The sequence below is a fragment of the Centrocercus urophasianus genome, unplaced genomic scaffold (genome assembly GCF_019232065.1).
Source record: "Centrocercus urophasianus isolate 14NV4802_14NV808 unplaced genomic scaffold, USGS_Curo_1.0 seq_15, whole genome shotgun sequence".
NCBI classification, from domain to species: domain Eukaryota; kingdom Metazoa; phylum Chordata; class Aves; order Galliformes; family Phasianidae; genus Centrocercus; species Centrocercus urophasianus.
Genome location: NW_024884697.1, coordinates 6,560,162 through 6,573,629, shown reverse-complemented (window position 1 = coordinate 6,573,629; position 13,468 = coordinate 6,560,162). Strand labels below are relative to the sequence as shown.

At 38.7% G+C, this 13,468-nt stretch overlaps 1 protein-coding gene across 1 annotated transcript in view; it reads left to right on the top strand.

Annotated features, from left to right (window-relative positions):
* The first annotated feature begins 3,295 nt into the window (after positions 1 to 3,295).
* The window catches only part of GRM3 (glutamate metabotropic receptor 3), a 46,097-nt gene continuing 35,924 nt past the window's right edge, over positions 3,296 to 13,468 (top strand). The window contains exon 1 of the mRNA XM_042815954.1: positions 3,296 to 3,793. Coding sequence (XP_042671888.1) covers positions 3,296 to 3,793 — 498 coding nt within the window. The remainder of the gene's footprint in view (positions 3,794 to 13,468) is intronic.

Sequence of the window (13,468 nt, the reverse complement as noted above, 5' to 3'; positions counted from 1 at the left end):
TTGGTGACTAGTGCAGTGTTCTTTTAACTGTCTCCTGTATATAAATGAAGAATCTGAACACATAGGATGGGATGACTGTGTTTTCCTGGAAAGCAGAATGCTGCACGTAGCGTCTTCCTATGGTTTCATAGTGTCACAGAATGTCTTGAGTTGTAAAGGACTTCAACAGTCATCTGTTTCCCACACTGGGCAGTGTTGCCAACCACCAAATCAGGCACTAGATCAGATTGCCCAAGGCCCCATCTAACCTAGCCAAGAGCACCTCCAGAGAAAACCCCAGTTTCAAGATAGAAAATTTTGTTTTGCTATTAAAGATTCTTCCAGATTAAAGAAACAAAGATGAAAGTCCCTGGCTTAACTCTGGTTTACCTCTGTGAAGAGCTCAGAGCTCCACAAGTGAACCAAGCTGTTCAAGGCACTGCCAAAACCATGTTCTTCAATATCTGAAGAGAAGTGAAGCCCTTTTCTAACACTGGTTGCACAAGTGAGTGCCACGAGAATGTGTCTGGAACACAGAAAGTTCCATACTAATACAAGAAAGAACTTCTTTACAGTGACGGAGCACTGGAACAGGCTGCCCAGAGACGCTGTGGAATCACATCTGGAAATACTGAAGACTCCTCTGGAAATCTTTCAGTGTGACCAGCTGTAGGGAACCTGCTTTAGAGGGGATTAGACTCGATGATGTCCAGAGGGTTCTTCCTATAATTCTATGATTCTGTAAAAATCTGGACTTAGATTCTTCTAAGAATCTCATTTTATCTTTCTGTGCTTCTTTTTATCCAAGTGCAAAACAGAAGAATGTTTTATAAGTGTTGTAAATGTAAATATAAGAACAGTTTCCAAGATATAGTGATGACAGAAGCCACAGAAGCAAATAGAATGGATATTGTATGAAATCAAACTAACAGATTCCAAAGGTCTGTTTTTATCCATGCATTGTATTAATGACAGTGGAAGACAGACCTATTGAATTATTAATCATACAAAAAAATGTATGTGAAAAATGCTGCCCTTTTGTCTGGTAATTATTTTCAATTGGATATTTTCAATAGTTTTATGTCCTACATACATTTGAGTATTATTTGGCAAATTATAGCACTTAGTCTGAAATAGAAATGACTGCTGAACAATTACTTCATTACTCCTCCTAACATTACACATAAAAAGTCTTTTCTGAAACTGGTTAATTGACCACATGCGATCAGCAGACTGGCTTATGTAGGTCACTGAGGAATGAAAGCTTGTTTTCCATTAATCACTTATTTCTGAATGGAAAGTTCTTCTGAGACAGCCTGCAGCTCAGTCTACACAAGTATTACTAGGTTTGGAGTAAAAGATCTTTAACTGTTCTTATGTCACATTACTGATTTATGAGAGAACAATGTAGGTGTAAATATGAATAAAATACTATCATTTTGCACAGTTTGGTGCAGCAACATTGAAATTGTACCATGATAAACAACTGCCTCGAAGTAAGCTTGCTCATCCATCATTCACTGTTAAAACTTAATTGTTGCTTATTTCAATTCCTTTGTGGTAAGTATTTCTAAATTATTAATAACCCTACAAATCTTACAATAATATATATTCTGTTAAGAAAAAGGTAAATACAGAAATAAATTATTAAACTAATTTATATGAATATGATCACACTTGATTTATATGAGAAGCTGGAGATCAAAGCAGCAGCTTTGACATCTTTCAAAAGATATTGACAGGGAGCCCACAAATAAATCATGTATCTGTACTCCATAGGTAGACATTGTGTATGGGTCACAGAATTATCATAATTACCACTTAGAAGCCTGATTTTTCTCTTTTTAAGCTCATCAGAGAATATTTTGATCTTAGAGAGAGCAAAATCATGTAAATATGTCATTGCTCTGCTCTCTCTGTGATCTGAGCATTGAACTGTGATTAACAATAAAGAGAGCAAGTCCAGCTGTAGGCATTTCCATGCCCTAAGCAGGCATCAAGTACAAGATTCCTCCTTGTCATGTCTCTCCTTTTTCTCTTTCATCTCATTTTTTTCTCCCTTTTTTGACTTAATTTGCTTGGAAGAGAACCTTTTGTGCCTCAAGGAGGGATGATTTTGTGATTAAGGCATAGGGAGATCCAGGTTCAATTTCTAGGCCTTCGACAAAATAAATATGCTTGGTAGGTCACTTAGTAAAGTGCCATGCAGAACGGCTATGCTAATAACTAAATTGGACCACAGGTCATTCTGTGTTGATGAGACAAACCAGTACAAAATGACCAAGCCTCTATGGACACAACCAAATCATTTACTGAGAAAAGTTCCTGGTCATCACTTGCCCAGGCATTTTTAAAAGACCTTTAGTTGATCTGAGTCTAAATTGTGCAGTGATATGTTAACTGGTGTGGTATGGCCTTGTTTACTTTTTCAATACAGACACAGCCCTTGTTTCCCACCTGTTTAAATAGGCATTTCCTGTGTTTCAAACAACATGCTCAGCAAAAAAATAGACGTGAAACCACAATGGGTTTCTTCCATACTCCCATTGCTCGCAACGGGTGAGCAGTCCACTAAAGGAAGGCAGGGTAGGTAGACTTCAGCAAGAGACTTCGGATGTGTAGGCCAAGTGAAGGCCAAGTGGTGGGTTCAGCAAAAGCTGCCAGCAAGGAGAAAACTCAGTGGTAGAGTTATAGCTGAAGGAATTTTAAGTAGGGTGCAATCAACAAAAAGAAAAAAGCTTACTAAGGGAAGGCTAGAAGCATCTGGAGATGCAGTGAATGATAACACATAAGACTGAGTCCAGAATAAAGAGATCATGGAATGCTATGGGAATAAAAGATGCTATGAGAAAAAAAAAAAAAAAAAAAAAAAAAAAAAAAAAAAAAAAAATGCTATGAGAAAAGAAAAGAAAAAAAAAACCCTCAGTGATCTCTCTCTTTGTAAAATGTAAAAAGTTGCTGAACGGTAGTCAACATAATGTATATCACCCTGCATGTCTGTGGCCTTCACACAGCTGTCATAGCAAATGCTTAGTCTGTAATCAGTTAGGGAGCAAATGGAATAAGGTAATCTATCAGAGCACAAGACAAATATATTTCTTATTACCCATACTGTCCATATTCCCTTAACACTGTTTTCAAATGTTTTATTGAGGAATCTTTGTAACAACTCACTTCTGCCTTTTCTAATTATTTTCATCTCTTCTTTAGAAATCCAGCGGAAAGTCTTACTTGCTTGTTCTTCACTGACTTGTGGGACAACACTTCAGTTTTGGCAATGGATCAGAAGGAATGAAGAGCACTTTTGCTCCCACCAATGTTTCTTAGAGCTGCTAAAGCAGGACCAGTGAAGATGTTCACCAGATTGCAAGTCCTTGCGCTAGCTTTGTTTTCCAAAGGAGTTTTCCTTTCCCTAAGTGACCACAGCTTTGTAAGGAAAGAAATTAAGATAGAAGGAGACCTGGTCTTAGGGGGCTTGTTCCCAATCAATGAAAAAGGCACTGGGATAGAAGAATGTGGGAGAATCAATGAAGATCGAGGCATCCAGCGCTTGGAGGCCATGTTGTTTGCCATTGATGAAATCAACAGAGACAACTATTTGCTGCCAGGAATTAAACTTGGAGTTCACATCTTGGACACATGTTCCAGGGATACATATGCCTTAGAACAGTCTTTGGAGTTTGTCAGGGCATCTTTAACTAAAGTGGATGAAACAGAATATATGTGCCCAGATGGCTCATATGCCATTCAAGAGAATTTACCATTACTCATCGCAGGAGTTATAGGTGGTTCCTATAGCAGCGTCTCCATACAGGTAAGTCACTGTAGCTCCATCAGATGAGAATGCAGTTCCTGTTCAGCAAATTCTGCTCATATGGGATGGACAAAAATCAAGACTTAGATTAATCAATTGATTCTACGGGTGGGTCTACTGTGTAGTTTTTTTTTTATTAGTTTTATTCATTCTTTAAAACACTTGCTTTAGTTCTAATCTATGCCAGCTGCTCATTTCCTCTAGTCATGGTGTATCCTGAGGGCAGCTGAAGTTTCCGAAAGTCTTAGTGTTTATTTTGAACTGTGGATTTCACGAGATTTTTATAAACCTATCTATCTTCAGATCTCTACTTTCAGATCAATAATAAATTATGCCACCTATATTTCTGAATATATATATATATACTCAACATGCCAAGTTTATGTGCTATTTGTTATGTAAACAATAGAGATGCAAAATAAAAGAAGAAATCCTTATTTTACTTCCAGGCCAAAAAAAAAGTGAAAATGACATATTGCCAGAAACTAAAATTGCACCTGACCCAAAGGATTACAGGAATTTAGCATCTAATTAAGCACGCTGAAGCCAGTAAAAATTATTCTGCTGACTTCAATGAACAAATCCTCAAATATCGCTTACAGACAGCAGTTTCTGAATGGCTTCGAAATTTACTCTTTGCTTTTGTTTTCTTATATTGTTCATATTAAGATAAATTTTACCAGGAAATGTTGCCTGACAGAATGCAGTGCAAGCATTTCAGAAGTCCAGCACAGAAGACAGATGTCCTCAGTACCTTTTGCTCCCTTCTTCTGGCACACTGCATCTTTAGCTTTTGGTTTATATAATATTCATCTCAAATAGATTCTTAGTAGGGTGTTGGAGGGTATTTAATGTCTTGGAACGGTGTAAGGTTGCAGGAGGAATAAATGATCCACATATCCTTCAAATTATGCTTCCTTCTCATGCTTGTCCTCGGTCTCCAGTAGCTAATTGCAATGAATGTTGATTCTTCTTGCCCCTGTTCTTCCAATTTTTTTAGAAACCCATGATAAAGCTTAAACTCTTTGGCATTTTGTTCCACTGAATAAACACAAAGAATACATATGCCCCCATTTATTCTGTATCTCTGCTCTCCAGCCCAGGAATTTGTATGGCAGCGAAGACACAGATATTCTAAAGTTCCCCACCCCTGCCAGTGATTGCTAGTCACAAGCAAAAATATCCTCTAGTTTCACTGACAATGTCAAATCAACATATAACTAATTATTTTTTATTAAATTAAATAAGCCAGACCAAATAACTCATAGCCATCTTGAATGATGGCTTAAGCTCAGATTCATATAGGCTAAGCCCTGCAGCTCATCAGCCTGAGAGTATGTCCTGTTTCCATAGAACATGCATAACTACAGAAGGAGCATCTCAACATACACCACCTTTTTTCCCATTTTTTTGATCCAGTGCATGGCTTGTCTGTGTATCCATAGACAAGAGGCAGTAAGTAGGAAGATGTTTAGCTGTAAGAGAACCATTTTTGCAAAGAAAAAGCTCAGCCTCTTTTCAGTAGGAGTGGTTTTGTCCAACTGTGGGTCAGCTTGGATGTCAGGAATGTATGTCAGCAGTTGCATAGGTATGATTGCTTCAAGAGCAAAGAGCCAGGGCTGGAAAAGAAATAGGTGAAGAAGAGAAATGATGGCTACAAAATCTTGAGTAACACAGAATTCATCATTATTCATTGTCTCTAATAATCAGACGAGGGTACATGAAATGAAACAGCAAATTGCAGGCTGTTGTGGATGTTAAAACTAAACCAACAGAAGAAGTGACTAGGAAAAGCCAGGATATTCTGTATAGATATCATCCTTGGTTTATCAATTCCCAGGAATGCAAGTATCTCAAGGCCAGTAAAAAATTCTGAAGAAGAAACATAATAAGCTTGCATGATCCTATAGGTATAGAGGTGGCAGTGGCTTCACTGTACCTTGCATCTGACTGTATTTCTCAGTCCACCCCAAATTCAACAGTGTCAGTATCTCAAGGCCAGTAAAAAATTCTGAAGAAGAAACATAATAAGCTTGCATGATCCCATAGGTATAGAGGTGGCAGTGGCTTCACTGTACCTTGCATCTGACTGTATTTCTCAGTCCACCCCAAATTCAACAGTGTCAAAAAGACATAAAGTAGCCTAAAAGGCATCTCTATAGAAGTATTTATCATTGAGGGAATGGAAGAGACATTTTCTTCCCTCCCAGAAGCTCTGAGGCGGTCACACCACACTCTTAAAATGTCCTGGGACTTCTTACACAACATCTGTCAGTCTGTCTCTTTGAAGCCAGTCCCTGGTGCTCACTGATGTAAGATTAAATCCGTATCTGAAGTGGCAGATTGGATGCGATGCACATTGAATACATTATATATGTACCAATGTCTCATATTCCAAAAGCTTGGGTTTGGAACAGCTGTCACATGTAAATCAGAAGTCTTAATAAGAGACTGTCTCATTCAGTTCACATGAAAAACAGCAATGCATACCTGTATATCACCCAATTTTTGAAACTTATTAAGAAGGATGAAACAACAGCAATATCTAACAGAAACACCTATGCTATGCTTAGCTTTGTGTAGTTGCCAATAGTTGTTCAAACATAATATCTTTCTTGCATATCTTTTCAGAAAAATAAATAGGTCCACAAATCACTCAGTATGCCAAAGTTTCCAGCTAGAAAAGAACTATTTAGTAGATTACTTCACCTTGACATAGATTAGGTTGGCTCTTCTCCAGTCCATCTCTTCTAGCTTTCCTCTAGAACTAAAACTACCTAGAAAAGATTTAATAATGCTGCTCATGTTGTTAAGATAGCCAGTCATGACTTCTGTTTCGAAAGAAAAAATCCCTATCAAAAGGAGCAGGTACTGCAGACTCAAGCCTGAAGATATAAGAACTTCAGAGCACTAAAAACAAATCTTTTGATAGTATGCCAGAAGACTATCACATTTTCTGACTGTCACCTCTATACCGCAGCTTCAACAGCAGCTGCCATCACTCCCCTACCAAACATGAGAACTCTCCATCTAGAAGGTGCAGCATGAGACTCAGCCCTCCCTGCTCCCCCACTTCCAGGCTGTCCTCAGGGTGCTGAGTGCTTTCCATTGTAGCCCTCTCAAGTACTTCTCATTTGCTCAAGAGCTGTAAGCATCACAGAGTCCACTGCACATCTTTTCAGCTTGAAAATATACCGTGCTGAGCCCTTCAGACAAGAAATTATTTCTGTTATTTTTCTTTGGGTTTTTTTTTTTTCCTATTTTTTTCCTATTTTTTTGAAATACAATGAATTTGTCATTGTATTTCAAAACCTTCTCTTCACCTCTTTCACCTTCCCTCACCAGATTTCTGTCTGGATGGCTGTCTGCAAAATCACTTCATGATGCTCCTGCTGTCTGATTTCTGTTTCTTTCATTATCCTTTCACCAAGGAAAAAAGAATTTATTGGTAAATCAGCAATGAACACCTTCCCCACTGAGTCGGTATGCGCAATAGGCACTTTTTGCAGAGAGAAAAACAAGAGAATGCAGAATGCTTAATTATTTTCTGGTCAGACTAGGCCATTATCGTTAATGACGATCTGGATAATTAGTTTTTAGATGATGTGTTTAAATTAGCGCTGAGCCCAATCTGCACAGCATTTGATCCCTCAAAACCCAAGCCAGGCTTCTCAGTTGTTGAAAAGGCTCATGTAAAAAAGCTTTTTTCCCAGTAAAAATATCTGAGTCGAGCTGATTCTGGGATCAGAAGGTACATTCTCTAAAGTTCGGAGAACTTAATTTTGCTTTAAAATAGTTTTTTAATCAAGTCCAATTATTCACATCTCCTATCTGACAACAGAAATTTCAGACTTATTTTCTTTAGGGATGTTCAATGACATTGTAAAAAAGGATGAGAAAAAAAGCATTGTTTGTTTGCATAGGGGAGCACCTGCACAGATAATCCATATGCCATGTTTAAAATACTCAGGTCAGCTCTGTAGGGAGTATGCATGTGTAAGCAGCAATATGAGTACTTGAGTCCTGGATTTGGCCACACACAATACTCTGTTTCTACAACCTGGTCTTGTCTTCTGAAAGTGAAGATCAAGCTGCACTCCCTACAGCCAGCACTTGTAAAATCCTTAAGACATTCCTTTAGGGCCTTGTAACTGTGCATCCACTGCCTTCCTATTTATACAGGGCTTCAGCCCTTCGGGAAGTTTCCTTTCTGCTCTTGACGCACAAGATCTCCAAATCACAGTCATGGAGGTTATTTCCCATTTAAAGATTCGTCCAGAAAAAATTGTCAGAGTGCAAACCACTGCCCAGCTGTCTTCCTGTGAATCCTTGCTGTGTCTCAAGTAAACTAGCAACAACCACAAGAGAAGATTTAAAGTTAAATTACTGTTATCAAAACAGATAAAGTCTCTCTCCAAAGTGAGTGACCATCTGGTGGTAAATTCAGACCATGTACTCATTTACTAGCTATCTTTCCCCGGCTATCATTTCTCTTTAGCCACACTGTTCTGTCAGGGACTCCTGGAACATGAAACAAACCACCCTTGTTTTGTTTCTTCAGGAATAAACCGTCCACCAACCAGAGAACTCAGAGAACAGCATGTGATTTTCACAATATGGAAAATAATGCATTGGAAAAACTAAATGCATTGGAAATAATCTTATAATGTAAGGAGTCCAGTCTCCCTGCATATGGACTCAATAAGGATATGGGCAGGTCATGTGCTAGAGGCTGCTGGGGTCATCTAGGACTACGCTGCACATCTGCCATTTGTGCTGTGCAGAATAGCTTTGCATTGAACTGTGCAATAGCCTGAGGTGATTTTGCTCTTGTAAGGCTAAATCCTTACTAAAAGATCTATTCTGCGAGATGGGCCACCTGCCACTAATACTTAAGTTATATATGCACTTTCTAACTTTTTGGTGTCTCCTTCAAACTTCTTCCCTCTTTTATCTTGGTCCTTTCTCTCCTTCCTCTATCCCCAGACAGATTCTTGTTGTTTGCTCCTTTAAGTGTTTCTGTTCCATGTTCAGAAAATAAGAGTCCACTGGGTTGAGATTTTCAAAGTGCCTAGACTACACCAGATGTTTGTTCCCTAAAGGTTCCAAATAAATGTAGGTACCTTCCTCTCCTTGGCTTCCTAGAAAATCACAAGCTAATTCATTCCTCTGTAGTCTTGGTTGGTCAGTTGGTTGGTTGGTTGGTTTTTCATTTGTTTTTGTTTCTTTTCTTTCCGTGTGAGCATTTTCTCCTATTGCAAGTGGAAATGTGTAAACCTGAACTTTCAGGTAAGAAGGGAGCCCTTCAGTTTTCCATGTGAGGAAGGATGATGTAACTGCAGGAGAAACTGAACAGGAATGCATTAAGGACATCTTGGTGTCACCAACTCTCATTCTGCCCCTTCTTAGTAGGACTTATGCAACAGATGATGCGTCTCAAATAACAGTATTCACTTCTGACTCCAGGGTCACATTTATCCTTTTTGAACCACCAGCCTTTAGTGTTTTTTTAACCATCAGGCTTTTCTCAAAGGCAGTCATCATCTGTAAATGTGACACAAGTCACTCATAGCCAGGTTTACAAGGTCTCTAAGTAGAATCATAATCAAATACCTGTCTTGCCCAGATCAAGATCTTCTGCAAGACTCCTCAGAGTGCCAGCTTACATCACTTCAACAGCTAATGCTGCACATAGGCAGAGTGCATACATGACAGCTCATTGTACAGAAAGAACAACAATTTCCAAGCAATTATTTGCACAGAGAAAACCATCTCTCTGCATGTCCTTGCCTTATTTTTGATTACACAGGACAAGCATAAAGAAAGATATTCCTGGGTTGTCCATAGAAGTCCTACACATTATTCTGTTAGTGTTGCCAATATCTAGTGTTCTTCTCATAGATGCAATTATTTCTCTGTTCAAACGCTGCTTCTCTAGATGTGACACATATTGAGTCCACTGCAAATATTCAGTTATAATTCTCTATCTTTGTTGCCATAATATTCAGAAGAGCTAGACTGAAACAGTTTTCCTGTTTCCTGTTAACTGAAAAAAAAAAAAAAAAGAAATTGGATTTCATGTTTGTTTTATTTTGTGTGTTATCTCTTTTTTGGAAGGAATTTTGCTAGAAAACAAAAAAACTAACACTGGAAAACAGATCTCTTAGTATCAAAAATAGAGAAATCTGAATAAAAACTACTGCTTCTGTCCTGTAATGTATCAGATTACACACAAATACAAGTTGGGATGGCGCTCCTAAATAAGTTGGTTGCTTCTGGCTCAGTTTCTGGCTATTAACCCTTAATGATTAAAAGGACAGGGATATCAGCACTACTGATGAATCTAAATATTTTCTTCTGTAGGTTGTGACAAGACCCCCATATAAAGGTTGTATTTCATAGTGCCTTTTATACTATTCCAGACCACTGTGATATCCAGTTTTAAATGGAGACTGTAGAGAAGATGTTCTAGACTGATAGAGGCATTTCAAGTCAAATATCAGTATAGCACTTAATCTTTTAATTTGTTATTGAAAACATATCAGAATCTGGAGTTACATATTTTCTGAGTTAGGTGGCTACATATGCATCACTGAAACCTGCCCATCTCAAATAGTTTCAAATCATGTAAGTGATAAAATGGCCAAGCTGAGCTGCTGGTTAAGGACTCACCAGGGTGAGTTCTCGGGCTGTTATGCTACTGGCATCTTGTCTATCCTCTACCTAGTTCTGAGAGATTGGAAAGACTGCATCAAGTTGTAGCTCCTTCATCTTTCAGCTTCTGGCATTCCCTCCCTTAGTGTCATAGACTGTTACAGCATGTTGGCCCATGGTTAATGCAAGAAAGAAATTGGACAATGAGAGATTTTAGCTGTGTTTAGAAAGTATTGATGTGGATGGATCAAACTGTTCCCAAAGTAAGAGACATGACCTTGAGCCTACAGAAAGCCAAGACAACAGCAAAAGTTATGGTAGAGCCCATGAGTCTGACAGACCGACGCTTAGTGAAATGGTGATTCCTTCAGTGTCTCAGTAGTCACCATCTACCTGTACCTCACTCCCATTCTGCTCAGCAGCCTAATTTGCAATCCGTTTGAAACAACATCAGCAGCACTTGTCTGTCTCAAAGGAGCTTTGTGAAATTAGATTTATTAAACATTGCTAAGTATCATGAGATTCTCACATGGAAAATGTTTCAGAAGTGCAGAGCACTGCAATCTAACAAGTGACCTCCTCTGTCCAACCAGTGTGTGATACATGCTTGTGAAGAAACATTTTCTGCGCTAGCACTTCAGAGATTTTTCTTTTTCCAAAGTGTTTCCTGTGTTCCCCAGTCATATACACGTTAAAACAGTCTAAGAAGAAGGAAAATTTCAAATTAAAAAAATGAAATAAATCCTAGTACCAGGAAAAAAAAAATCCTACATGTGATAGACAAAATGTTTGATGGGACTTCGTAAATCTCCTTCAATAAATTAAAAGACAGACCAGGGTTTCTGATACACACAGGTCTTACCTACCTGATCCTATCATCAGGACTAGTGAATGGCCAGAAACACAATGGGAAGCCAAATTCTTGTGCTTGAGATCTGCTCCTAATCCACTGCTCCTTGCATGTAGTAATTACGAAGACATTTTCAGTGTTATAAACAAGACTGTCCATTTCCCACAAGTATTTGTATGATCCCTGATGTACAGGGTCTCAGAATGGAGCAGTAGCAATACAGAGATTAAACAAGGGCAGAGCTGGGTCCTTACAGTTGTGGCTCTATAGCTGTCTGCTCCTGCCAAGAGATATGGCACATATGGGACTTTCTGCCCTGCTCATGTTGGGCAGCTTCTTATGACAATGGAGTGAGAGCAACCAGTTTTTCACATGCATTGGACACTTCAGCACAGGAAAGTCTCCATGCTAATAAATCCAGCAGCATGATGGCAGATAAAGTTTTCCTGTCACTCTGGAAGCTGGCATGCTTTGTTCACAGCAAACTGTGCAAAGCTGTTGCTTTAGGATTGCAACAAGACTATCCAGCTTCATTTTCAAAGGTGCAAAACCCATCAGTTTCAACAAACAAACCCAAAAAAACAGGCTACTACCGCAATTTAAGTGCCAACATATCAATTTCAGTCTCTAATTGCATGCCCTATGTCTTGTTTAAATTGCTGCCTGGAGCTTTGCCAAAACAGATTATTTCACTTAGCTAACGTTATATCTACACTGCAGTTCCGAGCTATAGTGCACATCCCAAGGCAGCCTCAGGTGGTGCAAACTTGGTACTACAGTATGCATAACCCAGGTTCATATTACACTGTCCTGTACTACAGTTAAACACAGCAGAGCACAACACTGGAATACTGTAGAACATAACATAGCCTTAGAATATCAGCTTCCTTCTGAATCTGTTGCCTGCACTTTGATCTTGCTGTTCATTCTGTCAAGACCTGATTTGCAGAATCAGATGTTCAGGTCAGCACAGAAAGAGCTTTAAAAATCAGGACTATTCTGGAACTAGCCTGAAACCAGAGCTCCTTGGAAAAATTAGTCCTTAAAATCAAAGTGTCGGAATATTGCAACTTCAAAATTCCCAGAGTAGTTTCTTGATCTGAATTAATAACAGATATGGCATCCTTGACCTCCATCATCAGTCACAGCTCTTGGGAATCACAGGGTCACCATCTTCTACGAATAGTCAGACTTTTCTTTTATTCTTTGTTTGTTTGTTTGTTTTCTTCCATGAAAAATCTACCATCTGGACATCACTGAAGAGCTTTACAGCAAAGAGCATTTCATTAGAGAAGTTTTCCTGTCCCTGTAACACAGGAAGCAGAATTGCTAGAAAAGTGACCTCTGGGGTGCAAGACAGCTTATGAAATGAGGCAGTAGTTCTGTTTCCCTGTATATAAATAGCTTTGCTGCTTAAACTAATAGAAATGAATAAATAAATAACATGCTGTATTTCTTAGGACTATCTTTCTGTGAAAGCTTGACTACACACTGAATAACATTACTTTATGTACAAAATTGGCCAATTTGGGGGAAAAATGCATAAAAATATGTGTATATATTCTTATTATGGTCTAGTTAAAACAAAATAATTCCTGCTAGGATAAGCTGAAACAAGAATAGCAATGCCAGACCACACAGTTCTGCAATAAATGCTCTTGAATAGCTGCACAGAGGACATTCTTATCACCAAATCAAAGTGCTCTTTTTGAGTGAGGACATATGAGCATCTGAATATATGGGCACATAATCAAAAGTTACGACTCACAGAGGCTAGACAGTACTCAGACCATCCATTGCACACTGGTGAAAAAAAACAAGCCTCTTGGCCCAACCCAATTGCTTTATATCTGTTATTTTAAATGTCCACAACAAAAATTAAATCCCTTTGTTGCAGTATAAGGCAGTTAATTGCATGTTAGCATCCAGCAAGGTTGTTAAGACTGTGTCAGATGCTACCTGAAGGACAATAACTTATTTAGCCACAGCATTTCCCACATGTGCCTACACCCTCAGGCAACACCACAGGGCAATATCCCATGCTTCTCTTGAGAATAAACTATCCAAGCAGAGTAGACAAGGCTTTATATTAGTTTTAAGCAAAAGAAAAGCTCTCTCAGATATCTATTTTACTATGGCATGGATCAGCAACCCGGCCATAGACACCTACA